This window comes from Melozone crissalis, unplaced genomic scaffold (genome assembly GCF_028551555.1).
Source record: "Melozone crissalis strain CALT ecotype California unplaced genomic scaffold, PUWL_Pcris_2 ptg000061l_1, whole genome shotgun sequence".
NCBI classification, from domain to species: domain Eukaryota; kingdom Metazoa; phylum Chordata; class Aves; order Passeriformes; family Passerellidae; genus Melozone; species Melozone crissalis.
The window spans coordinates 5,315,821-5,342,774 of NW_026535839.1; the positions used below are offsets into that span (position 1 = coordinate 5,315,821).

The following is a 26,954-nucleotide window of genomic DNA, read 5'->3' on the forward strand; positions in this document are numbered from 1 at the left end:
CATTGTTTTCTATATAAGACACTTATAAAAAAACCTGCTCTAGAAATCTATTTGTAAAATTTAATTGTTTATCTGTTACTTGCACTGTCACCTAGTTCCATCTGCCTGTCTATGAGCCAGGTGTGTTCTGGGCCACATGGCTCAGCCCATTGTCCCAAAGCCTCTTCCCCTGCTCCTCTCCAGTCCCCACAACTGCACCAGGATGAACCCAGCCCAGTTACCTGGCCACAGTTCCCTAGGGAGGGCAAGTCAGCAGAACAGAAAACCCAGGCACCACTGTCTTTTGAACTTTTTATTTTTATACATTTTTTTTTGTATTAAAAAGGAAAAAGCATAATTACCACAAATTACAAAGGACTAAAGCATTACTAGAATAATGAATCACATCAGCCTAGAAAGCAGATACTCTGAATAATATTAATGTTATAATACAAGCTCTCATTCAAGTATTTTACATTTTTCTCTGTTCCTTTTATACGTGATGATGATCCTAGCACATGGGTCAAAGATTATGTACTATCGACAGAGATGGATCATGTACAGCAGGCCGTAGTAACAAGATTTTCCTCCCAGGTGATACATGGTCTGTGATGAGTCATTTTAAGTTTGTCTCTACTATAAATGCAGCTGAAGAAGGTTGCACACACTCTCTAGTTTTGGGAAACAGAAGGCTGAGGTTGGACACACAGGGTTTGAGAGGGGCCAGCACATGGAACCATCACCCCTTTAGCTCCAGGTGAGTGCAGAAGGCTGCACTCGCTGGGATGCAGCTCAGCGGGTGCCTCTGAGCCACAGATCCAAAGGTTTCCAAGCCCAGTGGGGCCAGGACAGGCTGGGAGGGAAGACAGGGAGCAGGGCTGCACCAGGGAGGCTTGAGGGACCAAGTGGTGCCCAGCATCCCTCCCAGGAGGGGCACCACTGGCACAAGCCACCCTGGCCCAGGGCTGACACCTGGGGAGAGAGCAGGAGGGCAGCGTGGGGAGCTGGAGGGAGCCCAGCTGGCACCCAGGGCACCCCCTGCTCCTCTGGAGCTTCCCACCAAGGGGATGTGCTTGTCACAGATACATCGGTCCTATGTTCAAGTGTCTGCAGAAAGTGAAACTGTAAACTACTCCTGGAAACGCTGCCCTCCAGCCACCCACTCCACACCACCGAGATGAACGTTTGCTTAGAAACAGAAAAATGAAAGAAACTCTTTTATCTGTTACCTGTATTGGAATCTTTAAAAAAAGTCAGTGAGGCATTTAACATCAAGTGTAACAACTCTCTCAGGAAGAGCCCAGCATCCATTTCAAACAGTGACAAGTGACATAACCAGCCTCAGAGACAGGAGACAATAAGCATTGCAAACACAGCTTGCTACATTTACAGTTTTCCTTTTTTTTTGTTTTTTCTTTTTCCTTTTGATAAAATAACTGGGAAGGCATTAACAGCTAGAAGGCCCCCTCTGCACTGCCACGTGGAACATGGCAGGACACTGAGGTTAAACTCATCAGTTTGTTACAGTACAACAATCAGTCCCCAGCAGGTGCCAAAACTCAGGGACCCCACGGGCTACAGTGACAAGGTGCCATCAGAGGTGCCAGGGGGCAGCAGAAGAGATGGACAGGCAAAACCAGAGCAGCAGCATCATTACTTTTTTTTTTCCCAAATGAGCACGGCAAAGCAACAAAGCCTCCTCAAAAACACACCTTCCACCTCCACTCTGACTACACAGCTCTGTATCTGCTGCAGCCACCTGCATTCAGACAAGTTACCTCAGCAAGGAGGAACTCCTGAGAAGAGCGGCAGGATGAGGAAGGCTCCCCTGACTCAGCCTCCCTCAGCCTTTCCAGAAGCAGCTGGGGCTCCCCCCAGGCTCTGCCAGTGGCTGGACACCAGCACCATGGAGCTCTCATGAGCTGTGGGACAATCAGCACTCACAGGAGCACGTGTGCAACCTCTCAATCCTCTAAAATTCAAAAAAGCACAACACATGGTGGAGGTGAGGCCTCCAAACTAAAAGCAAGGCCTAACTCCCTCCTCTGCAGAAGGGCAAGAGCTCCCTCAAATGCAAACCCCCTCTGGACAGCTGTCCCTTTACCCAGTGGGGACATGTGCCTGGCTGTGGCCATTGTGACCCAGCTGGGCACAGACCAGGCACACCCAGGGAGCTCCCTGCCCTCTGCCAGCCCCCACCCTGGCATGGAACAGGAGGGAACAGGTCTGTGCTCCCTTCCCTGCAGCAGCACAGGGCTGAGCCAACAGCAGCAGCTGCCTCGGGCTGTCACATCCATCTCTGCTCTGTCCTGCCCTGTCCCATGACAGCAAAACAAGGCACACGGGCACTGGGATTGCTCTTCTGACCCACCTTCCCCTGGGTGCACAGTGTGACAAACCACTGACCTGGCAGAGGGGGAAGGGAAAACACTTCCATGCCAAGACCAGATCCTCAGAATCAGAAATTTAAAATCACTTAAAATCAGTATTTTGGGAAATTCTCTGGGAAATGTCCTACCTCTTCTACAACCCAAGCAATTCCACGGTCTGCTCTACAAGCAACAACTCCATAGCAGCAGCTCATCCCTCCCCATTTCCTATGAATTTGTTGCTGAAATGCAGACAATTGGCTTCAAGAGAGCCACATGCCAATGAAAGGAGCACAGACACAGCAGCAAGGATCACCTGTGGCACATCCAGACCTGCCTCCACTTGCAAACAACCAGCAACACATCTACAATGTCCTCGATCGACTCTCCGGCCTCCTCCTCAAAAATCTGGGACAAACCACCTAGAAATGTAACCTCAGAGATCTGACTCCAGCTCACAAGAGGGGAAATGCAGAGATAACAGTCACGGCCACAGCACTGTACAAGTGTTACTTTTGCCCATCCTGCCCAGTTCCCAGCCCACAACCCCAGAGCACTGCTGCCATAACAGAGACCCATGGCCTTGGATGGGCTGCCCTGCTGCACTCAGGCCTGGGAGTGGTACCAGCTGCAGGTGACATGGCAGGGCTGGACGGAGCAGGGCAGGGTCACAGCACCAGGGAACAGCCAAGCAGCAGCTCCCCAGCCTCTCAAACCCAGCTGTGCTTTCAATCCTAGCAGCAGTTCACTCCAGTCAGACCAGCCCAGCCGCCCCCACAGGCAGGATGCTGGAGGCAGGGTCACTTTGGGAAGGGATGGCCTCAGCCAGGGCCCCACAAGCACCCACAGCCACTACTGATGGACAGCCTGCTGTGCTTCCCCCTTGCTCCTGCTCTCAGGTCCTGGCTGCTCCCACCCACCCTGCAGCCACACAGGGACAGCCCTGGAGAGAGGATGACTGCTCCCAGCTAAAAGACGGCTCTGGATCAACTGGATCCCTTGGGAAAACTGCTCAGTACCAGCTTGTGACTTTGCAGAAAGGACAACACACCGAGCTGCACCCTTGGAGTGCTGCATCCACACTGCACACAGGAGCACAGCTCTGGAGCTCACAGGGATGGAGCCTGAGCCACAGCCAAGCCTGGTACGGCAGGGACCCAGCAGAAGGAGCAGGGTGGCAGCAAGGCAGGCAGGTCTGGCTGGACAGGAACACAACTTTCCAGTGCTACCCCTGGAGCATCTCCAGAGATAGCACTGGACATCGCTGAGATCTCACACCTGACACACGCCCCTCACAAAGGATCCAGCTCACAGCCAGAGTCCACCTGGTGCTGGGTAAGGATGAATCAAGTAAATGCCACAGCAGCTCTGCAGGCACCCCCTGCCTCAGCTGGGTAAGGAGCTACACGGTGTCATCTCAGCCCTTGGAAATGCACAGGGGCTGTGCCCTGAGTGGGAGACTCCACGCAGGCGCTGCCACAACACAACAGACAAGGAAACCCAGCTGAGAGCTCTCCTGTGCCAGGCAGGCCCCTGCTCATCCCTGCACAGGTCCCAGCAGCAGCCCTGAGCCAGTGGCTGCTGTGGGACAGCTTTCCTTTCCCAGGGCTGCCTCACTCCCCGGCAGGTACAGCAGAAGCAGCCCTCGCTCACAGCCAGGAGCGGTGCCCCAGCTGCTGGGACATCTCCCTGCTCACTCCCCAGCCACGCTGGAAGCACAGACAGGAGCAGAGGCACCTCCTGCCCAGGGAGGGCTGGGGCTGTGAGCAAGGCCATGACAGAAGAGTCGCTGTGGTGGGGACAAGGCTGCCACGGTACCAACACAGCGGAGCAGAGTCCTGGGTGTGACTGCCCTCAGCCCTGCCCCAGGAGCCTCAGGCCTGGCAGGGAGGCTCCAAGGCAGGGGAGGCATCCGAGCGAGCTGCGGGGTCACAGGAAAGGCCGCAGGGAAGATCAGCTCGGCAGCAACGCCGGGAGGAGTCTCTGGGCCTGGGGGAGCCAAGAGCCCAGCGCACCCCAGGCTGCAGGAAGCCAACAAGCCTCCCCGCTCCAGCTCCACCATAAGGCAACTTTTTTTTATGTGTTTTTGGGGTTTTTTGTTTGTTTTTTTTTTCTTTTTTTTCTTCAGTAATATTTCCAAGGAAGAAAGCAAAGGAAGATGTGTCTTTTTTTTTTAGAGTTTTTCTGTTGTTGTTTTAGAGGGGTTTGTGGGTTGTTTTTTTTTTTCTTTTATGTCGTTTTTTTCCAAGGGAAAAGGAAGAGAAAAGCTCCTTCAGCAAAGTCCTGTCTTTGCAAGCGATGGGCATTCCTGGGGCAGCGGGTGCACCGTCCACACAGGCTCGAGTCCAGGTGCCTGCCAGCCTCCCAGCCAGCCATCCTCGCAGGAAGGAGTCACAACAAGCCTATCCTCGGCAAAGGTCCTTTGGTTGACTTCCAAATTGTCCGTGACAGAAGGGAGAGGTGGACAGAGGGAGAGCCAGACCCTCGGGAAGGCGAAGACGTTGGGGAGAAGGGAGCAGGAGGACGAGGAGGGCGATGCTCCTGGGCGGAGGCGGCGTTGGAGAGGCCCCGGGGGCGCCAGCCGGGTCATGGAGGTCAGAGGCTCCGCAGCAGCAGCATCGGCACACGCTGTGGCTTCGGTCGCCCACTGGGGGGAAACCTCGCTCCTCCGAGCTTCCTGAGCGGCTGCCCCGCCGTCCATCCCAGGGGGACACACAGGGGACTCGTTGGGGCCACACAGAGCAGACTTGTTTTGGTAAATCCAGACGAACTTCTAGCAATAATTTAAAACTTGATATATATATATAATAATAAAAAAATCTCCCCTTTCCAACCCAGCCAAAACACATTTTTTGTTTTGAAGAGACACTAAGACATGAGTGTGTGCACAAGAGGAGAGAGAAGGGAAAAAGGTTGGGTCTGCTGGGAGCGGGTCTGGCTCTGGTCAGGGTAGTAATAGCAAAATGGTGTTTTGGATGCAGATCGTCTTTGCTTTCCAGCCACAAGAGAAGAAAATCGTGTGCGTTGAAGTTTCTCCCAAGCAGCCTATTCCTGGGAACCCACCTTGCAGCTCCCTTCCTGTCCCACCCCTCATGTCTGCCCCTCTCCCAGCCATTCCCACCACCCCACCCCACCCCGGCAGGAAGCTGCAGCCTCTCTACTTCCCCACTGTCTGCGACTCTGCAGCTGATGGGGCAGGGGATTGCTGGCTCAGGTTTTTGGCATCCTCTTGTGCAGGCTGGCTGGGTGAGGCGTGGCCTTGGCTGGATGGGCACTGGCTGACCGTTTTGCTGGAAGACTGGGATGGGTAGCGCTTCCTGCCGTCTCCCCCTGACGTCGTAGGGTATCGCTTGTGTCCGCCTTCCTCCCCCATGGGTGGCTGCAAGAGAAACACCCATGAGAGAATCAGCACAGCCTCCTCCAAATGCAGGTCCTGATCCCTCCCCTGGGATCAGCAAACAGCCTTCCTGCAAGCCTCCAATTGCAGCTTCCCTCTCTTCCTGGCCCGCATTTACCCCAAGCACTCAGCTTCCCTGTCCCAATTTCCTGCTGCCACATTTGACAGAAAAACTGCCTGACTTCCACAAACTGACCACAATGGTGACAACTTGCTCTTAGTCACCTGCTTCCCACACAGAGGCACAGTCCCTAAGTTTGGGAGCCAAAGCTCCACACAATGCTGGCTCTCCTCAAACCATCAAAGCTCCCTTTCCTCACCTCACCAGGGAGGACAGGCTCACCCAGCTCTGTTATCCCACACTGTCTGGGTTTGCCATATTCCAATCCCGCAGTTTGCTCCCAGTCTGGCTGCAATGACTGGCAGTGACAGTAGGTGTCACTGCCCCCCCTCCTGCCACCACTTGGGGACCCCCAAAATCCCCCACCCTCAGAGGACAGGGCCCCCAGTGAGGCGCAGCAATTGTGTCTACTCACATCTACTCGGAAGTCCTCGAGGCGCTTGAACTTGCTGAGGTATTCTTGCAGTTTGCTGTTAATGTCCAGATTTTTGGCTTTGGAATATTTTAAGAAGGCCCAGAACTTTTCCAGCCCATAGAGCTGCCCTGGAGGGAACAAAAAACACAAACCAATCCAGATGTCAGCAGGACAAAACCCAGACACCTTTCCTCCAGGCTTCCCCACAAACCCTATTGTCCTGATGGTGGGCACAGCCTAGGCAAGATGGAACACCTGGAGGGAAGCAACCTACATCAGTCCTGGGAGCCCCACCTTGGGATGTCCCCAGGCTCAGCCACTGCAGGGCTTTGAGAAATCCCACAGGAAATGGTGCCTGTACAGGAATGCTCTGGCAGAGCTGCAGCCGCCCACTGCCCTCCTCCAAGCCCCAGCAATCTTCATAACGACGAACTCAACCCTCTCCTGTCAAATGAGCAACAGGACCAGTCCACAGCGCTATGTGGCTTCCCCAAAATGATGAGAAGAGGCTCAGGAGGACCACACAGCTGAGCTACATCACTGCCAATCCCAGGGAAGCCAAAGGAGGCACCTACCAGCTTCATAATCCTTGATGGTCTCTTCTTGGAAGTCCTTAAATATGTCTGGCCGGAATTTCTTCTCCAGCCCGTAGCTGTAGTATCTGAAAAGGCACTCCAGACCGTACCTGGGAAGGGAGCAGCACATGCAGCTCAGACACTGCTGCACACAACACAGGGCAGCAGCAGCAGGAGACTGAGAACAACCCCAGACCCACCTTCAAGCAAGGCAGAGGTTTGGCCTTCTACAGGGCAAACCTTAATTTGCCCTGTAGAAGGCCAAACCCTTAGAAAAGGCCACTCTATCCCTCCTCTCTTACCTGTATCCCTCCTTCCCATCCTCCACAGCCAGTTGCTTGAACTCCTCATACATTTTCTTGTTGAAGTGATCTCGGAGGAAGAAGGACCAGAACCGGAAAAGCGTGTTCATCTCCTGGGACTGACCAATGCCCAGTCGTTTCCGCTCTGTTTGGGGAGGAGGGGATGATTAGAAATCCAATTCCTCCCCCAGGGAATCAGGGGCTCATGTGCAGGAAGGCTCTGTGGCACTGATGACAGCCAGCCCCAGCACTGGACACCATGAGCGCAGCCCATGCTCGCCAGAAACCTTGGGGACACAGCAGCTGCCAGCAGGGCTGTCCTGCAGGACCCTGTGTCCCTCCCTGCCATGTTCCTGTCCCCAGCAGGGCAGAGCACCTCCTGTCCCTCCCCTCAGTGCAGGGTCCCTACCGTTAAGGCAGCGCCGCCGGTACTTGTGGTACACGTGTTGTGTGAAGCCGTTCTCCTTGAGCAGCTCGTGGGAGGGATGCTGGAACTTGGGCAGGGACTGCGGGGTGCAGCCATAGCTCCCCACAGCCGGGGTCCCCTCCGAGGGGCTGGAGCTGAGGTGAGAGACTGCTGTCAGCACCCTTCCTTGGCATCACCCAGGAGAGGGGGGTCACACTCCACCCCACCTGTCTGTTGGTCCCACCCACACCTTGTCACTATCCTGGGCTTGGGGCATGAGCCATGGAGCAGTGTACCATGAAGTGTACAAAGTTTCTAATCAAGTCTCGTCTCGCAATTCTCCAAGGCCACAGATTTCCCCCAAGTCTTTCCATGAAGGGCAGGTTTGGATCCCTGGATGCTGCTTTCCCCTTCCTTCCCACGCTCCCTCCCTTCCCCATTTCTGCCTCCTCCACGATCCTGCAGGCCTGTCCCTGGTACCTGATGGAGGCAGTCCTGGGCCTGTGCTCCCTGGAGTCCATAACCCAGCCCACGTGGCACTCCATGGGAGGGTTCGAACTGTGCCTCGTCTTCCTCTTCCGCGGAGTCTGCAAGACACGGAGCATCACACACGCGCTCCCCTCCTCCTCAGGCCCCAGCTGGGAGCCCCAGCTCCTGTCCCCCAGCCCAGCCTGGTCCCACCTTGGCATCTATCGTCCTGCCCTCCTTCACCACGGGGTAGAAGCGGGGCGTCTGCGTGGGGTCCTTGAGCTGCGGCGTGCGCGGGGTGCGCGGCGTGCGGGCGTTGCGGTAGTTGGGCGATTCTGGGACGGTGGTGGGCAGAGAGCGGGCGATGGTGGAAGGCTCAGGGACTCCGAAGAGCTTGTTGGCCAAAGCGTCTGTAGGTACTGCAGGGAGAGACCCCACCCCGTGTCAGCCTGGGCACTGAGGCACTGCCAGCCGGCAGAGGGAAGCAGCAGGGGCAGGAATGCAGGGACACGTCCCAGCTCCCCCACACAGGTAGCCTGAAATCCAGTTTGGCCACAAAGCCCAAACCCAAGCAGCAGATGTAAAGAGCTTCCCACAAGGTATCTGCTTCCCAGTGGTTAACAGCAGCAACAAATCCCTGTCCCCAAGGACACAGCCCTGGTGTCACACAGGCAAACAAGGTCCAGCAGGCAGCTGCCTTCCAAGCACTCAGAGAGGGTCCAAGAGGAAAGCCAAATCTCAGGAACTACATCTGAGTCTGCTAGATTTTCCTTACTCCACTGGGACACCCTTGATTTTGGGCTCCTCTTCCAGAGCCCCACAGCATTCAGCTGGGAGCATTAATCTAGGAATGATGCAACTCAATATTCTGTGAACTAGATAATCCACTACACCTGTGACCTCAGTTCCTTCTCCCCAGCTGCTACCCAGGCTCCAAGAGCCTCAGTATGAGAAGCCTGCACAAATCTGGTCCCATCCATTCATGCCCCATCTCTTACCTTGCTGGAACCTGGGGGGACCAGGAGGGACTTCCTGGTTTGGGTCCACGGGGGGCTCTGGGGTCAGGGTGTCAAACTGCTCCCTGCTGATCATATTCACCTTCTTGAAGTTCTCCACCTCTTGCTGCATTGGAGGAAGAACATGGTGAAGAAACTACTCACAACCATGGCTCTGCTTGAGCAACAGTCACAACACTGGGCCCCAAGGGCAGTCACAGGGCCTCGGTGCCCAGAGGACACTGGCAGCACAGGGGCAGGAAGGGGAGAGGCAGCAGACAGAAAACTGGCACTGCACAGGCCACATCTGAGCCACTGATGCTGCCAAGGTTTCAGGGATCCCAGTTAGGTTCACTAACCAGCACCTGCTTCTCTCAGGCTTTTACCAGCCAGGTCAGAGCCAGTGCAGTAAAGCTCAACATGAGCTCAGTGACCATTTTTGGCCAGGACCCCCTGCCACCCTCCAGGACCCCTAGAGCACCCCTCCCCACATCCTCACAGCCAAACTGGCAGCTGTGCCATGGATCTGAAGGACAAACACCCCAACACACACTGTCCCTGTCACCCCATAGAGCAGTACTGCTTCAGCAATGGGCCAGGTATCACACTTAGAAGCACTGAGCCCAGCTGGCAGCTCCAGTAAGTCATCCCACCTCACAGCCATGATTTCTGTCACTGAATGAGCCTAGGCAAGTCCCTGGAAGTGAGACTCACCAAGCTGGGACCCCAACATTTCAAAACAGCAGATGGGCTTTCTATAAAAAGCCCATGTCTATGCAAACTGACACCAAAACTGAGAAGAGCACAGGCCAAGAGCAGTCCAGCCACCTATGACTCCGTCCCCAACACACGTAGTCTCCAACAGGCTGTGCCCAAAGCATAGGGCACTAAGGGCAGTGCAGAGACAGCCAGTTCCCCTCACAGACCTGGCACTGCCAGCTGAGATCCTGGCAGACAGCAGAACAATGGGCCCCATGTTCCAGGTCACCTCACTACTGGCACTTTGTTTACCTGGCTGTAGCCTCACGTCTGCTTACAGCTCTGTGTTTATCCCTGGCATGGCCAAACATGATGCTGGGAGCCAAGAATCCCAAACACTGCAAGAGGACTAATCCCAGTTTAGCTGTACCCCATGAACAGGCGGGAACCCACTGCACTGCCCTTTGCACACTGCTGCACACGAGGCTCCCCAGAGGCCACACGGATCCCTCCCACCCTCAGACCAGCACTCCCACCTTGATCTGCGAATACTCTGGCTCAAACTGCTCTGTCCACAGGTCCTGCTCGTAGTAGTAGAGCCCATCATTGATGACCTTGGCCAGCTCTGAGCTCATTTTAGCCCTGGAGGTGTGGTTGCCAGTCCTGTCCCCGCCGGGGTGGCGGCGCAGGTACGGGGGGGTCTGGGTCACGATCAGGATCTTGTTCACGTCGCGGTCGTCGATCTCGTAGTCCGAGTCCTCGTCTGACCAGTCGGTGAAGGTGTTCTTGCGCCCGTCCATCTGCTCCATCTCCTCATCAAAGAGGAAGTCGAGCTCCTCAGGCTCATCTTGGTCCTTTTGCTTCTGCTGCTGTGCTGTCTTTGACTCCTCTGGTTTCTGCAAGTCGGGGGGTGAGGGTGACACAGGGTAAAGACCACACGGTGACACAAGACCCAGCTCTCACCCCTTGTTTCTTTACCCCAGCCCATCTGGGGAGAACATTCATTTGCACCACTGAGGAGCAGCTCCAAAGGGGCTCAGATGGACACAGGAGAGACTGGGACATCACTCCCAACAGACCCTACTTGACTGAAGCCTGCCCATGTATGATCCAAGCCACCCCAGTAACTGGGAGACTCCCAGTCCAACAGCTCCCACATCTCTTACCTTGGGCCTGGCTGGGGAAGGTCGGGGTCTCTTCTTCACTTCAATCCATGTCTCTGAATCCAGGTCTGGCAGGCTTGTGGACAGGCCCTTGGGCATTGTCTTCAGGTTGCTGACCTCCTCTGTTTTGGTGGGGACTGGGCTGGCAGGACGTGGGGAGCCTGGAGCAGACTCTGGAGCCAACAAGAGCCACAAACTGCTTTAGAGGGAGGGAGGGAACCCAGGGGGTGTAGTTACAAAGTACCCAACCATTCTGGCAGCATGGCACAGCCTCCAGGACACACAGTGCCCACAAGTGCTAGAGTGGGAATCTCCAGTTAAAGCTATGATGCCAGAGTGGCCATAGAGCTCTGCAGGTGACAGCTCCCAGACATACAAAGCCTAAAGCAGGTGTTCTGCTGCTCTCTGGGAAACCTTCCAGAGAGAGTCTGGAGCCAGATCTTCTGTCAAAACTCTTATGGCAGCACCAAGATACACCACGTGGGCCCTCAGGCCCAGCCCTGGGCTCCTGCCAGCCCCCATGGGATGAGGTGACAAGAGCATGGGAAGCCCATGAAGGACAGAAGACCCTTCTGCAGCACTCGGGTGACAGCTCGACACCTGCTGCCCAATTTGTGCCCAGTATCTCCTCAGCCAACAAAGGCTGGATTCACAAGTGTCTTCTGCTCTGCCCAGCAGCTGTAGACTATTTCCAGGCAAGCAAAGAGACTTTCAGCAGGACTGACTCTCTCTGAATCCCTTCAGCCCTCACAGAGGATAGCCACACTCAGTCTCTCACATTTCCCTATACCTGGACGCAGCAGCATTCTGGGAGTCCAAAGACACCAGCTCCCACTACCAAGCAGAAAGGCAGTGGCACAGCCCTGCCCTGGGAACACTCCTGACTCTCAGGGTCTCAGTCCTGCTGCAGTCCCAGCACTGCATCCCACACCTCCCTCCCCATTCCCCCAGTGCTCACCAGTCTCCTTCTGGAAGCTCTGCCGGGGCACAAACTCGGGGCAATTGATGAACTGTGAGAAGTCTGTCTGTGTGTAGTCTGCCATAGGAGGGCCAGGCAGAGCCCATTTCTCTGGCTGCTCTTTTCTCCTGATCTTCTCATCCACGATTTCCACCACCTTGCTATCCTTCAGAGCCTGGAACAAAGCAATATTTGGTTAACTTGGGGCCTTGCTTTGGCCAAGCCATCCCTCCCTGGCAGGACTCACAGGAGGCATGAGCAAGTCAAGAACAAGAGAAGGCTCCACTTGCACTCATCCACAGTGAACAGGCATTACACAGGGGTGGTGAGAAGCAGAACAAGGAGGAAAGGTCCCCTTTGCTTGCCCTCACCTTGATGATGAGGCTGATGTCAGTGGTGAGTGCCTGCACACGGTGGAAGCTGGCGATCAGCGTGATGGGCAGGAACCCCTCCGAGTCCATCTTGCGCCGCAGGAAGAAATCCCGCTCCAGGTTGTCCACACTGAAGTAATATTCTCTGCATGGACAACGTGTCAGTGAGAGGAAGCCCCAAACCACCATTCTCTGGGCACCCCCAAGGAAATAACCCCCACACACCCTGAAGGGAGCAAGCCTGGGAGCCCAGATGCCAACACCTCAGCATGGTCAACACATCATCTCTAACCCTTCCCATGGGATTGGCTGTACAGTCCCCACCACCCAACAAGGACAGGAGGTGGTGCTCACATCTGCCTCTTGATGTAGTCCTTGAGCAGCTCCTGGTCCACGCTGTAGAGCTCAGCACTGCTGATGTTGTCGAAGTAGTAGGTGATGTTGCTGGCGTACTTCTGGGTGCGGGAGCCGTCCGAGCCCTCGAATTTCCGGTACCCATACTGGTAGTCAAAGTGCCCTGGGGGACACCAGGGTCAGCACAGAGCCCCTGGGGTCTGCCCTGCCAGATGGGGGTGGACTCCTGCACAAACACTGCCCTCTTCCTGAGGATCCCCTGGAAGCCCACAGTGGAGCACCCACATCCCTCATCCTCCTGCTCTCTGTCTCTGCCACAGAACGGGGCAGGAACCCTCTTAACCAAGGATAACTGGGCAGCCCAGCTGACACACAAAGGCCCTACACTGAAGCTGCATCAGTGTTAGCACAGACACTGCCCAGTCATATGTCAGGACAGATGCTCTTTCTCACCCAAGCCACGACTCCTGCTTGGCTGTGAAATGGCATAAAGCCTTCACAGACTATCAACGTGCTTCGATTCCTGCTCACAGAGCTATTGCAAGAGGCAGAAAACATGAAAAAGAGCTTAGCCTGAGTAGCAGGAAGACATCTGCTTTTATAAAAATGACTTATTTGCTTTGTTAACAGCAGCTCAACTTACCGGCTGCAATGACCTGCTACAATATTCCCCTGCATCCCTGGAGTGCTCTGCCCTCCCCAGCCCACTTTAGAGCCCCAGATCTCCGAGGCACACAGACACAGAGCTCTGTGTCACTCTCCCTGCAGTCACAGAGCACACACACACAGTGCTCACCTCCTCTGCCACGGCCCCTGCCCCTGCCCCGGCCGCGGCCCCGGCCCCGGAAGGTTCCTCGCACGGCGCCGCCCTCGCTCTTCACGCTGGACGTCTCGTCGTGGTCCTGCCAGCTGCGCTCGTGCTTGTTGTCAGGGTGCCAGCCTGCAGCAGGGGGAGAGGCAGGAGGGGAGTGAGGGCATGACAGCACCTCCCCTCTGAATGCAGGGCAGTTGTGCCCCGTGGCCAGGCCAGGAGGGTCCCCAGCCCCAGCCCCACCTTTGAGCTCGCTGCGGTTGTTGGAGGGGTGCCTGTGCTGCTCGTTCTGCCGGTTGTTCCGAGAGGCTGTTTTGTCCCTGGGCACCTCTGACTTCATGTCTATCTGCAGAGGGACCCACTTGTGTTTGTTGCCTGCAAAAGGACAGGGTTTGGGTGTGACACAGGTTCAGAGTGTGGCTGCTTCCTCCCCCGCAGCCCCCACACATGGAGGAGAGAGAGCAGCAGGGCCTTTTGGACAGACCCTGTCCTCTGACACCCCTCCAGGCCTCACTGGATGCAGAACAGCTCTGACCAGGACTCTGAGACACGGAGGGACATGAGTCAGAACTTGCCTCTGGCAATTGTCACAGCACTTGTCCTTCCTCTGCCCCTTTCTGCCTGCCCAGGCTCAGGCCAGACTGAGCCCACGTGTCAACCACAGCTGATGGAACCCACAGTGAGGGGCTGTTCTGTGCCACCACGGAGCACATAGGAAGGCAGGCTCCTGCCCTGCCCCTGCTTGGGCCCTGCTCCCACCAAAATGACACCTGAAGCCTGCAAACACTTTTCCCCACAGCTGTCCCTGCACTGGGATCATGTCCTGCAGCAAGGCCTCCAGAGAAGGCAGAGGATGCTTCCACTTGTCTGAGGGTTGGGAAGGGGAAGAGAAGCTGAGCCTGGAGGATTCTCCCCACCAACTCCTGCCTTACCTTTCTTCTTCTGGGCTGACTTCTGGTTGTCATCATCACCATTCTTCTCCTCCCCAGACTCATCAGATTTGGTTTTCAGGCTCTCTTTGCCATCACTCCCATCTCCCTTTTCCTGCTCTTTCATGTCTTTCTTGACAGGCAGTTTCCGAAGGGATGGTGCTTTGTGTGGCTGCTGAGGACACAGCAGGGCAGGAAAATATGAGAGGTGGGAGCAGTGAGGAACTGGAGGCAGCCCCCAGCAGTCCCAGCAGGAACAAGAAGACTTTACCCTAGGCTGGGTGCATCCCTGTACCTCCCAGAGCTGTCCTGCTCCTGGGGAAGGGCTCATGGCTGAGCAGGGCAAGGGCTCATTGAGACACCAAGATGGGCTGACAGGGAGACCCTGTGCTCATGGATGGGTTTGTCCTGTAAAGGACCAGACTGCCCCAGTGACAAAAGGGTGAGTGACCACCTTGCCCTGACACACAGGCAGGAGCTAGCAGAGCAGCACCCAAAAATAGAAAGGTTTCAATGACACCCATGTCCTCAGCAGGGAGGAAAGGCTGAGCCCCTTCAGCACACCAAACCCTTTCATGCATTTTCAGTTCCTCCTGACCTTGGCCCAGTCCCCTCCTGCACAGAGCAGGTCTGGGGGCTGGCCTACCTGCTCCAGCCAGCCCAGGGCTCAGAATGGGCTCCAGGTTCCCAGAATAGCACTGAGGGAGGGAGGCAGCCCTAAAAGGAAATTCCCTGCACACTATTCCTGGCTGCCTCTGCACTGACACTCAGCACCCCAAATGGCCTGGCTCAGCCAGTGCTGCCAGAGGGACAGGGAGGTCTGCAAGGGCCTCATCCTGCCCATCACAGTGGTTCTGTGTTCTCACCTGCACACTCTTGTGGGCTATTTCTCCAGGTGTTGGCCAATTTGTGGCATCACCAAAGTCACCAACCTGGTAGCAAAGAGAAAGGTCCTGTTAGTGCACAAAGCTGCAGGTGTCCCCTGCAGCAGGGAAGGATGGTTTGCACCCACCCTGTCCCACAAACGGCTGTCCCCAGGAGGCTGCAGGGGGACACCCACACTGCACATACACAGCCCCTCTCCCTACCAAGGAACACTGAACTAATTCCAAATAGCTGCAGACAAGTTTATGTCCATCAGACACTGTAATGAGGCTGCCACCACTCCTGCAAACTGCAAGCTCCCAGCCTCTCACCAAATATTCTGCCCCAGCAGCAGCAGCAATTGGCAACAAGTTGCCCAGGGTAATTCACTCAATTACAGGCACCATCCGTTGCACAGGGAAAGCACTCAGCTACCAGCATTCTAAATACACCTGATGCAAGTACATTCCACTGAAGAAGCTCTTCCAGCTGGTGGCAGCCACAGCCAGGCACAGCCCCAGTCAAGTGCCCAACTGTGACCACCCTGTGCTGCCAACAAAGCAAGGGCATGGTCCCAGAGTGGCTGAGAAAATTCAAGCAAGTGAAGGAACTTCCTCATTCCAGTCACCCCATGGCCACACAGGGGAACATCAACTACTATTCTGCTGAATAAATGACCTGCTCACTACCATCATTTCTATCTCTGTCAGGTTTCAGAGGACCTGCAGGACAGAGGAAAGAAGTCAAACAGCTGCCCAGGTACCAAAGGAATCATATTTGGGCACAGAAACTCCTCCTTGCTCTTGTGGGATTGTTATTTCTGAATTAATCTGGAGTCAAAGGATTTTTTTTATCCCTCAGGAGATCACATCTTTGCATGCAGGTGCCATGTTCCTCTGCCCAGGAGGCAAGTTTCCTGGGAAAACCAATTCCAGTGCCTGTTTCACAGAGAGGAGCACCTTTCATCCCCAGGGCCCTCCTCTCTCCAAAATCGAATGGAAAAGGAGAGTCCCATCAAGTTGCAGATAAATCTCTACTGGCTGCTGGGAGCCAACACCAACAGCCCTGTCCCCAGCTATGCTCCAGAAGAAACTGTCCCTCCATCACCACTGATCCCCTGGAACAAATTGCCCTGGTTCCTCCAGAGGAGTGGCTCTGTATCACATCAATTTCCCTGGCTCTGTGTGTGCCAGGGAGGAACAGACTGCACAAGGAAGGACAGAGCTGCAGACACACCACTGGCACACCCTGCCTACACTGCAGGGCTGGGCACAGGCTGAGCCCACAAGGAATTTGGGGTGTCCTCACAGCAGGGTGAGAGCTTTGCCACATCCAGGACTCCTCCAGGTGCCTCCCTGTCAGAGGGAAGGTGAGAAATTCTCCCCTGACCTAGCTGGGCAGAAAACCAGCAGCATGCAAGACCCCTAAAATGCTGAAGAGGAGATGGAGAACAAGGCCAGCACATCAGGCTCTCCACAACCAAGCTTGTGAAGGGAGAGCTCTGCTCTCCAGAGCCTTGAGAGGCTCATGCAGCACAGACAACTGCACCAGAAACTGGGGGCCAGTGAGAGGAGAGCAGGCACAGCCTTACCTTGCTTCCTTTCCTCTGTCTCGGGTTGGCAGCCCTCACCACTTTCGCTGGAGTTGTAAGTTCTGCAAGAGAAGGACAACAGAAGTGTTAAAACACAGCTGAGGGCTGTGAGTGGGAGTGTTGGCTCTGGAGAGAAGTGGGTAGGAAGCAAAGCAGCTCCCTCTTGAGCAAAGGAGGGCTAACAGGAAAAGGCAAACAGAAAACACAGCCAGCTCCTGACTCGAGTCTCAGAACTGCCCCGTTAGGATCAGAGAACTCCTGACCAATCCAGGTGGCCCAGAGATGGACTTTTAACCCCATTCTGCTGCAGGATGGCAGCCCCTGCCTTGGCTCTGCCCTCCCCAGCCAGGGAGGAGGGAGGCAAGGAGCACCCACAGAACAGCAAAACAAACCTGCCCTTGAAAAGCCAATTCCCATCACGGTGCCCTGATGCTCCCCAGAGAGCAGAGCAGGGCTCTGACAGAGATGTGCAAAAGTCTGTGGCTGCTGAATCCTGGTCTGAAGTCAGGCATCCCAGCAGGGACAGCAAGTTCAAGGGAGGAAATGTACAGAGAGAACGAGCCAGTGCCTAAATCCTGCTACAGCTGAAAGCATTTAGGCACTGAAGCACCTCTGGGGTGTTTTAACACATCAGAGTGAGACTGCTGGGGTTCACACCACCACAGACCTCACAGCAAGTCAAGATCTCAACCTCACCATGGCCCTTCTTGGCTCCAGCTCACACACCACCTCCTCACAAGCAGAAACAGGAATTCAGCTTGCTTTGTCCTCCAGCTCTGACTGCAAGGTCTCTGATCAGGCTCACACAGGGCACAGAGACCAAGCAGGAGAGCAGCACAGCTCTGCCCAGCACACACTACAGGGTTTGTGGGGGCTCCTCCAGGACACTGGTGCTCCACAGGGACAGGAGAGCCCACTGGGCCCTGCCCCAAAGGGCAGCCTGTGCCAGGTGCCAGCTCCTGCAGAGAGGATTTCTGCTGACTCACTGGCTTTGTTTAGAAGAAAAGCAGCCCTGGCTGGGGTAGGGTGAGGGTGGGAGGATCAGCACGGGCTATCAAGGGATGCCCCGGGAAACACCCTGAGTAGCCTATTCAGCTCTGCTCAAAGCTGCCTTTGATCTCCTTGCAAGGCTGGACAACTTTGCCTGGATGATCAAAACCGGTCCCCTTCTGAGCCTCCACACCAGTGATTCATCCTGGCCTTGCTCAGGGCTGGCGGCTTTGAAGTGTCAATAAGGCAGAGTCAGACACGGTAGGACAGAGCCATGTGCATTCCCCTTCCCCAATTCCTTTCTCTATGGCTCCTGCATGTAGCCTTCAAGTCCAGAAGAGTCCAAGCTCTCAGCTGGGTCCCTGAACCCTCCTCCTTTTCCCCAGGACCTCCCCAACCCACCTACAGTGCCTCCCTTCATGAGCAGCAGCAGTCCCACGTGTCCCTCATTTATTCCATGTGCACTTCATTGAGAATCCTGGCTCCATGGCACAAAGCTTGCCACAGGGCTTTTAAACTTCCCTGCTAGTGTAGGAAGAGGCACCACTTTCAAAACCGCCCCCAAAATCCTCCATTCAACACCCACAGATGTCACCAACTAAATATAGCTTCAAAAGGCACCAGGAGGTAGAGCACAAACCCACAGACACAGAGCAGCCCTGCCTGCTCCAACAGCACTGATGGGACTGGCACAGCCTGATCAGGCTGATCTCTGGGGCTGGGGACAGCAGGGACAGCTCTCAGCCTGCAAGGATCCCAACCAGGTGCCTGCTCCCACCACAGCACAGCCCCAGGGCTCACAGCAAAGCACCCAGCCCTTTCCTGCAGCTGCCTCAAGGCCATAGATGTTCTTGTGCTTTTTTTTGGGAACCAGTCAAAGAGAGGGGCCTCCCAAGCAGCACTGAAAGAGGACCAAGGGGCACAGCCTGCAGGGGCAGGTGCCACAGACTCCATCATCTCTGCGGGGGAGGGAGGAGATTGTCTGAAACAAGTTCTGCTGCTTTCCTTATCTGCAAGATATGAACAGGGATCCCTTATCTCGCTGAGGTGCTGAGAAGGCTAATTAGCATTTGCAGAGCACTGCAGAAGACAAAACACAAAGCAAAGGGGTGCAGTCCAGCAGGGAGGGAGGCTGTGGAGCACGGATGGAGCCCCAGCAATTCATGGTGGAAACCAAAGTAGGAGACGAGAGGCAGTGAGTGTGCTGGTGGACACGTGGCCAGACACAGCATTTGCTGAGCCAAGACCACAGCAAGCAGAGGCCATGCAAGCCTGGCACCCTCCAAGGCACAGCAACATAACCAAGGGCACCAGCAGCACATCTTGTGCTGCAAAGACCCCCTGCAGGAAAAGCTCACTGCACCAGCCTGGGGAGTGGAGAGCAAGCGAGCGCTGCTCATCCCAGGCAGGAGCTCAGCACAAGCACTGAGGGACACTGGATGCTGCCCTGGTTCACAGCCGAGCCTTTAAAAGCTGCTGACAGAAGTCTCAGACCTCTGGGTGTCTCACAACCCTCCCTTTGCGTGTGTTTGGTGGCAGTAAGTAATTTCAGTTGCACTAGCAGTGCCTGACCACCTCCTGAAAAACAGGGCCTCTCTGTGTGAGGGGACAGACAAACAGCTGCAGCAGGAGCCAGGGCTCAGCGGTGTGAGGCTGGCACGGGGACAGCGGGCAGGGAAGCAAGGAGCAGCTCTGCCTGCAGCCACAGAGCAGATGCTGGCACAGCCAAGAACAGAACAGCAGCAGGTCTTGAGTTTTGATCTGCTGCTTGCAGCCAGAACCTGATGGTTTGTCCAGCCACGGGGTTGCCCAGGCACGAGATTATTCCTTAGCAACCAAGGGGATGAGGCACAGGTGGGAGCACCCACAGCAGCCCCAGAGCTGCTATCACAGCCAAACCCTTCCTGTGGCTGTGCCACAGCCAGAGCCCTCCCTGGCTTTGCACACTCACTCCCAGATGCACCTGAGTGCTTTCCTGCAGCCCACACCTGGCTGGGGCACAGAGCCCTGGGCTGGGAGGCTCACAGGGGCATCCAGGTGAGCAAATGCCTCTTATCCTTGCACAAGGAGCAGACAGCCAGAGTGACAGCAGATCCGCAGCTAAATGTCCCTCCACCCCAACAGGACATTTGACATGAGACCCAACCAAGGAGATACATCTACTAACTTATCCGGGAAAATGAAACCAAACACCCAGCAACTCTTTTTCTGCCTTTCCTTGCATCCAGTGGAATTTATAATGGAATTTTAGAGAAGGTACATGAAGAGAGAATAAATCTACAGTGCTGGGCAGAGACCTGGCATTTCTGGAGAAATACCTGTACCTACAGCAAGAATGCTGTAAATGCTTGCTCCAGGTGTGCAATGCAGACAGGGGCTCCAGCAGCAGCTGGGACAGCCTCAGAGGGCAGCCCAGGCTCCCAGCAGGAATGCAGAGCCCTCAGCTCTGGCACACTGTCCCTGACACAGCACACCCTCCTTCCCCAGCAGCCAGGTCGACAGAAAGGAGCCATCCTGCTCCACAGCCTGGCACCTTCCAGAAAGTGCTGATAAAGGAGGTTCCAAGCCAAGAGCCCGGACTTTGCGCTGAAGAGGCTGAGGCAGGGGCGCATGCTCTGTGGTGCAGCTCCTGATGGGGCTGCAGGAGCCAAACCAGTATCCCCAGTTTCCCCAGAGCCCTGGCAGGAGATTGAGGGTGCTGTATGACACAGCCACGTGCTCAGAGGTCCACCAGGATCCACTTCACTCCTCTGTCTCCACACTGCACAGAACACTCTTGGCACATGTGAAGACTGTAAGTCATAACCAACACAACGGGACACCTGCCCTGGCATTGAGGTTTTTAGGTGAGAAAAGCAAGTGAAGCTTGGGCAAGGGTAAGCTGAGAAAAATATTTTAAAATGCTTGTGTGTGGGATTATCTGTTTTCCCAGGAGAGAGATAGCTCCTTCAGAGTCATTTTGTGAGGGAAGGAGAGTCCCTCCTGGGGTACTGACACACAGGAAAGAGGGAGGGAAACAGCACCAACCCTCAAAGAAATTCCCATAAGACAGACCCAGCAGGCCTGCCAGGACACCACTGTGGCTGCAATAATTCCCTTCCTGGCCTAAAAGAATACCTAGGGAGCAGCTCCAAAGGTGCATCCCCACCTACCCAACATGGGAAACTCAGGCCACCAACCCTGTCCCTGTCCTTACTCCAGGCCTCAAGGAATCTCTTTCCCAGGGTGACCTCATGTGCACAGCAGCAAGGGCACGACATGGATTTGGAGACTCTCCTGTGGCACTCATGCAACCAGTGCAGGACTTGCATTCTGAGCCTGCCCCAGCCATCAGAGGACACAGCTGGTGAGCTTCATATCCAAAAAGAGCACACAGGGACATGTGCAGGACCAGTCCTGCAGGCCAGATGTGACCTGCAAGCCAGCAACAGTCCCTGCTCCCACCAGCAGCCTGTCTCTTGCAGGCAGTGATAAAGCTCTTTTCTTTTTGAGTCCATCCCAAACAGGACCTCCTGAAGTTACAGGCAGAGAAGCCTTGGGGAACGGGCAAACACTTTATTTATATATTTGTAACTGCTCCTTTTGTGGATGCTGCACCCATTTCTGGATCAGCAAGAGGCTGTGGTGGGTAACACATCCCTGCTACAAAGGGGCTGGGAAGCACCAGCAGATGGGAGGGGACCTCAGCCTCCCCAGGAGACACTGGCAGCACCCCTGTGAGCAGAGAGGGGCAGGTACCCCCAGAGACCAATGAGCAGATCCAGCCCTGCCCTGCCTCCCCAGGAGCTGCTCCCTGCACAGCCCCAGCCCTGTGCCAGAGCTGAGATGGGAAACACTTGTCCCTGCAGCTCCACACACGAGCGGAAAAGCCTGGGATTTATAGCACTGGCTGCTTGGCAGGCTCACATTCTGCTGAAGGCATCACAAGGCTCACAAAGCCAGAAAGGTCCAGGACAGGCTCAGCCCACAGACTGCACCTCCTCTTGGTTTGCAGTGTTTTACAGCTCTACCTCCCACCAAATCACAGCTGCAGCCGGAGGCACATGAGTGCATGGAGGGGGAAACAAGGGAGCAGTGCATGGAGTTCTACAGCTTCAAAGGAGATGTTAGCACAAGGATATCTTCCAGCACAAATGGGCTGCTGCCTCCATGACAGGGGCTCCCACCTGCTCCTGGGGACTGCAGAGAACCATAGCCAGCCCCACCACTCACAGCACATGGTGTCACAGCTCCCAGACGCAGTGTCTGGCCTTGCTTACAAAGGTAAGAGGAATATCTGCAACACCCCAGCAATAGCAGGAGTTTCCTGTACATGCAAGAAAAGCTGCAGAAGAATGGCCAAGGTCAGGACCAAGCAGAAGACGGGATCCTTAAGGTGGATGCCTGAGCAGGATTCAGGCTTGTAAAGCTCGTGGGAAGCCTGCTGAGCTGGAGCAGGAGATAAGCTGCAAGTAGCATGGCTCAAAGCCTTCCAAGCAATTTTCCACAGCTCCACTGTACAGCCCTACTGTAACAGCAAAGGAAGCAAGGAGCTGCCTACACCTCTCTGCAATGTAAGCTCTGCAACTGCTGCAAAGATCACTCTCTAAAAATAACTTCAAAAAGGGCATCTGACAGCTCCATGGAGAGCATGAGAACACTCCCACCTGGGTGTCCTAGGCAGCTCCAGGAGCTCAGGAGTTTGCCCTGGAAAAGTGCAGGGAGGGAAGCTGGGGCACAGGCAGGTAGAGCCAGGACAGCACTGCCACAGGCTGAGTGTGGGCATCTGAGTTATAATCCAGCTCTCTGAGCCCTCACATCCCCCAGCTGATAGTCTGAAAGCCCCGGAAGAGGAGGAGCAGCTCAGGACATGTGCAGAGCCCATCTCTGCTGACAGCACAGCTCCTCACAGCGAGCAGGGGCTTCAGTGAGAACACAGCAGAGCTGAGAACAGCACTGCTCCTTCAAACACACAAAGCTGCTACAAGCTCCACACACATGCATTATCTGCAGGGTCCGACATTTATTTCCAGAGCAAAGGAGGGGCAGGAAGGGTCTGGACTTACCAAAAATGCAAGATCATCTTCACTGCAGCCTCTCAGTCCCAGACAGAATGCTGTAACTTGCGACCAGCTACACTCCAGGAGGAGCGGGTCAGGAAATGCCGACAAGCATTTCTAACATTAACACTGTCACTGAGGGCAGCCTGGATGCTTCCTGGCACAGACAGCTACTATTAAAGGTAGAGAATGAACTCCCTCTTAAGGGCCAGTGACATCTTTCCACCACCTTTTCAAGCAAATCTCTTCCCTGAAGAGGATTTCTAGGAAACTCCTGACACACAATCCATGCTCACAGCCCTGCACATGATCCCTGAGATGCCAGGCACACACAGAATGAGACTGCACATGAACCACCTCCCACCGAGTTTTCTACAAAAAAAAAAAAAAAAATCCTAAACGAAGGATTCTCTCCAGGGGGCACAGGGGACACAGGCAAGGTCACTCAGCTGACCAGACCTCAGAAACTGTCAAAATGAGGAAGCTGGGCTGGCTCAGGCTCCCACAGCTGCTGAGCCACCCTGGTCTCTCTGAGCAGGGATAAGGCACCCACCAGCTCTGCAGGAGGGGGTACTCCAGCACCCGTGCCTCACCCAGTACATCTGGTGCAGAGATCTCCAGCTGGAACAGCACATCACCAGCAATTCCTCTGCCAGCATGGAAGGCAGAAAAGCCTTCAAGGACACCTGTGAACACTCCGTGAAGTTAAATGGTTCAGGGACAGGGGCTGGAAAAGCTGCAGGGAAAAGGCCGTGTCAGTGTGAGCTCCTGAGAAAAGGCACGAGTTGATCCAGCTGCTGCTCTGGGCACGAGGCACAGCAAGGACACCCCAGGGCTAGGACAGGAGGCCACCTGAGGCAAGGCTGCAGCAGCCCAGGGTGTGCAAGTGAGCCAAATCGTGGAGGAGGTGGAGGGTCAGGCCCTCCCCAAGCCAGCTCAGAGAGCAGCTGATAGTTCACGACCTAAAAACTAAAATCACTGGTGGGGAGAGGGTTAACATGAACAGGAACTACAGGACAGCAAGGGCAGACACCAGGCAGGACTCACAACTCCTTACAAAACAATAAAAAGAAACCAACCCAGCCCACTCACCTTTGGGAACAACTGATTTGCAAATTAAAAGGGGGTGTCCACCCTCCAGGAGGGATCCAGAGCAGTTTCCTCTGCTCCCGTTTACCTCTGCTGCACCGCTCTGCCTGTTCTGCCGGGCTCTAATGAAAAGCTAGTTAACAGTTAATTATTACCCATTCAGACACACGATCCCCTACTCTGACTGCCGGCTGGGAGGGATAAGACAGTCACGTGATGCAAAAATCCCGACCTTATGAAAGCACAGGCAACTATATTTAGTTGGAAAAACGATGACCTAGCGAGCCTGCTCCTCCCCGGCCCCCCTTCAGAGGAGCCGGCCTGCCACCTCCCAGGATCCTCCCTCCACGGCACCCGGCAAGATCCTCACCCAGCAGGAGCTGGAATACTTAAAAACAGGGACACCTGGCACTGGAGCAAGCCCTGTGTGCACAGCCAGGGTGGAGGGGCCAGGCCAGCACAGAGCCCAGCCTGAGGGACCCTCCCTCCTCATCCTCAGTGCTCTGCAGAGGGTCACCCTGTCAGCAGCAAAAGCTGATAAGCACCAAGAGCAACAAACAGGGGCCTAGCCCAAGGTCCTGGACCTTATCTCGAAAGCAGGAGGCACACTGGGAACCTGACCTTTGTGACCAGCACAGGAGATGCATACAGCAGACACGCTCCAGCTGCTGGCTTCTCCATGCCCAGGGCTGGTGATGCCAGAGCTGGTGACAGGAGTTTGTTCCCCCAGATCAGTCTACCCCTCTCTCCTCAGGGCTGGGTGACCAAGACAGGCACTGGTGTGCTGAGAACAGAGTGGGAGCCAAGGCATGCGGAGAGACAGCCCTAGAAAAAAGGTGCAACAACAAAATCCAAGAGCATCACCTGCTCCCTCTGCAGTGAAAGAGCCTCAAAACAGAAGAAATGCAAAAAGCCTGAGGAGCAGACATCATTAATCTCTTGACATCAGCAGAAGGGTGCTCTCTGCCTGGATCCTGCTGTGGGCCATGAGACAGCACAGCCAGCAGTGCCCGTGGCACGAGTGAGAGGAGGTCACTGCATCGCTGCCGAATTCCTGCTGACACCACCCCTTTAACGGCTGTCAGCCTCTTCTGCAGCTGCATCTGGGGACTTGGAAGCTGACAAAACCCTTCCTAGGGAGCATCTGGTACGTCTCACTGTAAATATTTAACAACAAAAAGACAGGAATGAGAGCCAAGCGCCTGCAGAGAGACCCTCCAGCTCCAGTTCACACTGTCTAGGAGGAGACTGTGCAGCTCCCACTGTGCCAGCGGAGGGGGAGAGGGGTTGTACAAGGCAAAAGTGTGAACTCTGCACAAAATATGCCTCTGGAAAAGCTGTCATCTCAAAGAACAGAATGGGATTCCAGAAAGGAGACTGTGATGCAATTCAAACAGCATCAATCCGAGTTCCTCCCGCTGTGATTCCTGGACCTTCCTGGCTACTCTGGCAGAGGCATCCCTGCAGGACCAGAGTGTCCCCTGAGCAGTGGTCATTTGCTAAGTGACCACTTAACCTTGCCCTCAGCCTGCACAGCTGCAAACCTGCCTCCCTGACTGCACAGAACAAGAGGAGACTCAGCTTGTGAGGTCAAGGAACACAAAGGAATCATGGTGCAGAAATCCAGCTCCATCTCTGGGGGCAGGGGACAGTAACAGGGATTTGATGGTAGAAGCAAGTGCAGCAAACTTCCCCAGGAATTTAGGGAGGTCACACTTAGGTCTCCCACTAAGCAAGGTGTCTCCATAAATGTGCTGAAGAAATCTTACAGTCTCATAACCACCTAGATTAAACTCAGCACAGGTATGGGGGCTTCCTCCTGCTAGTGAATCCATAGCAATAAACACATGACAAAGCACTCAAATATCCCTGTGATATTTGAGAGCAAGCAGAAGGGCTTATTTTTGTGCTACTTCAGGATTACTGCACCTCAGCTGAGCTGATTTCAGGCATGCTTTTCCAAGCAGAAGGTACATCATCCTCACTTATGCCCCCCACCTTAAGATGCTGAGACATTCCAAATTTTTCTAAATAACCCTGATATAGCCACTTCCTTCCTGGGTTCACAATCACATGAATCCTGCTCCATAAACCACTCTCTCTAATGAAGTTAATTCCAGTGCTACAGGTGGCTGCCTCCCATGTCAATACAGAGCATAAAAGAGTACAACACCCTAATCAGACTAAGTCTTCCCAAAGGAATCAGGAATACCCAATTACAAAAGAGTGCAACATAGCAGTTTCCTAATTTAAAAATCCATCTCTCCTCCTTTTATTTCTAAAGGATTAAAAATCACTTCCTTGCAGTGGTAGTATCACCCTCATCTCTTTATGGAAAACTTCACAGCGTTTAATTCAAAGAGGCATTAATAAACTCAAGAACGATATCTCAGACACTGCTGACAGTTGTACAAAATGATCAGGTCAGGGTGCAGCAGATGAAAAAAAAGTCATCAGGAGTGGTGAAACCAAGACAGAGCATCACTTGCTGCTCTGCTGAACACCAGCGCATCCACAGCTGCACCCTGCAGTCAGCTCTGGTCTCTGGAATTCAACAAGGGCACAGGGCTGTCACAGCTGCTCAAAGAAAAGCAATTAAACCACCCAGAGGCAGCTCCTGGAGAGGTGAGACTAAAAAGGCTGGGATCCTCCACCCTGGAGAGGAGGAGGGCTGGCTGCAGCATGCAGGAGGCCAGGAGGGCACAGGCACAGCACACTGAGCTCGCAGGAGATGCACTTGAAGTGCCAGAAGTATTTCCTTTCAGAGCAGGCAGATCTCACACAGTGGCAAGTTCTGGGAGCTGAACAGCATCAGCTGTCTGGCAGAAGTTTGGTGTTCAGAGTGAAGACATCCACAGATATCCAGCTGCAAATGTGCCCTCCCAGTCCTCCTCAGCAGCAAAGTGGCAATGTGACAGCGTGTCCCTCATTCCACCGAGCCCAACCCTGCATCTCTCAGGGGTGCTGAAGTCTCTCAGCTTTCCATCTGAACTCCAGATCACATGCTTTGAAATGGCTCCTTCTGAAAAGCACCCTACAGCTGCCAAATCCTGGCTGTGGGATGTGGGA

General features: G+C 54.7%; 1 protein-coding gene across 2 annotated transcripts in view; it reads right to left on the bottom strand.

The window, feature by feature from the left end:
• Positions 1-277: 277 nt before the first annotated feature.
• Positions 278-26,954, bottom strand: part of LARP1 (La ribonucleoprotein 1, translational regulator) — a 44,733-nt gene continuing 18,056 nt past the window's right edge. The window contains exons 3-20 of one of the 2 annotated variants that reach the window (XM_054287840.1): positions 16,768-16,829; positions 15,179-15,244; positions 14,316-14,484; positions 13,627-13,758; positions 13,369-13,512; positions 12,573-12,735; positions 12,219-12,363; positions 11,848-12,022; positions 10,893-11,062; positions 10,263-10,622; positions 9,031-9,154; positions 8,246-8,451; positions 8,045-8,151; positions 7,568-7,719; positions 7,159-7,303; positions 6,857-6,966; positions 6,282-6,409; positions 278-5,727 (exon numbers count right to left, since the gene is read on the bottom strand). In XM_054287840.1, coding sequence (XP_054143815.1) covers positions 5,506-5,727; positions 6,282-6,409; positions 6,857-6,966; positions 7,159-7,303; positions 7,568-7,719; positions 8,045-8,151; positions 8,246-8,451; positions 9,031-9,154; positions 10,263-10,622; positions 10,893-11,062; positions 11,848-12,022; positions 12,219-12,363; positions 12,573-12,735; positions 13,369-13,512; positions 13,627-13,758; positions 14,316-14,439 — 2,607 coding nt within the window. In that variant the 5' untranslated portion in view covers positions 14,440-14,484; positions 15,179-15,244; positions 16,768-16,829 and the 3' untranslated portion in view covers positions 278-5,505. Of the gene's footprint in view, positions 5,728-6,281; positions 6,410-6,856; positions 6,967-7,158; positions 7,304-7,567; positions 7,720-8,044; positions 8,152-8,245; positions 8,452-9,030; positions 9,155-10,262; positions 10,623-10,892; positions 11,063-11,847; positions 12,023-12,218; positions 12,364-12,572; positions 12,736-13,368; positions 13,513-13,626; positions 13,759-14,315; positions 14,488-15,178; positions 15,245-16,767; positions 16,830-26,954 lie in introns of both variants that reach the window. The other variant, XM_054287839.1, reaches the window with a different exon arrangement.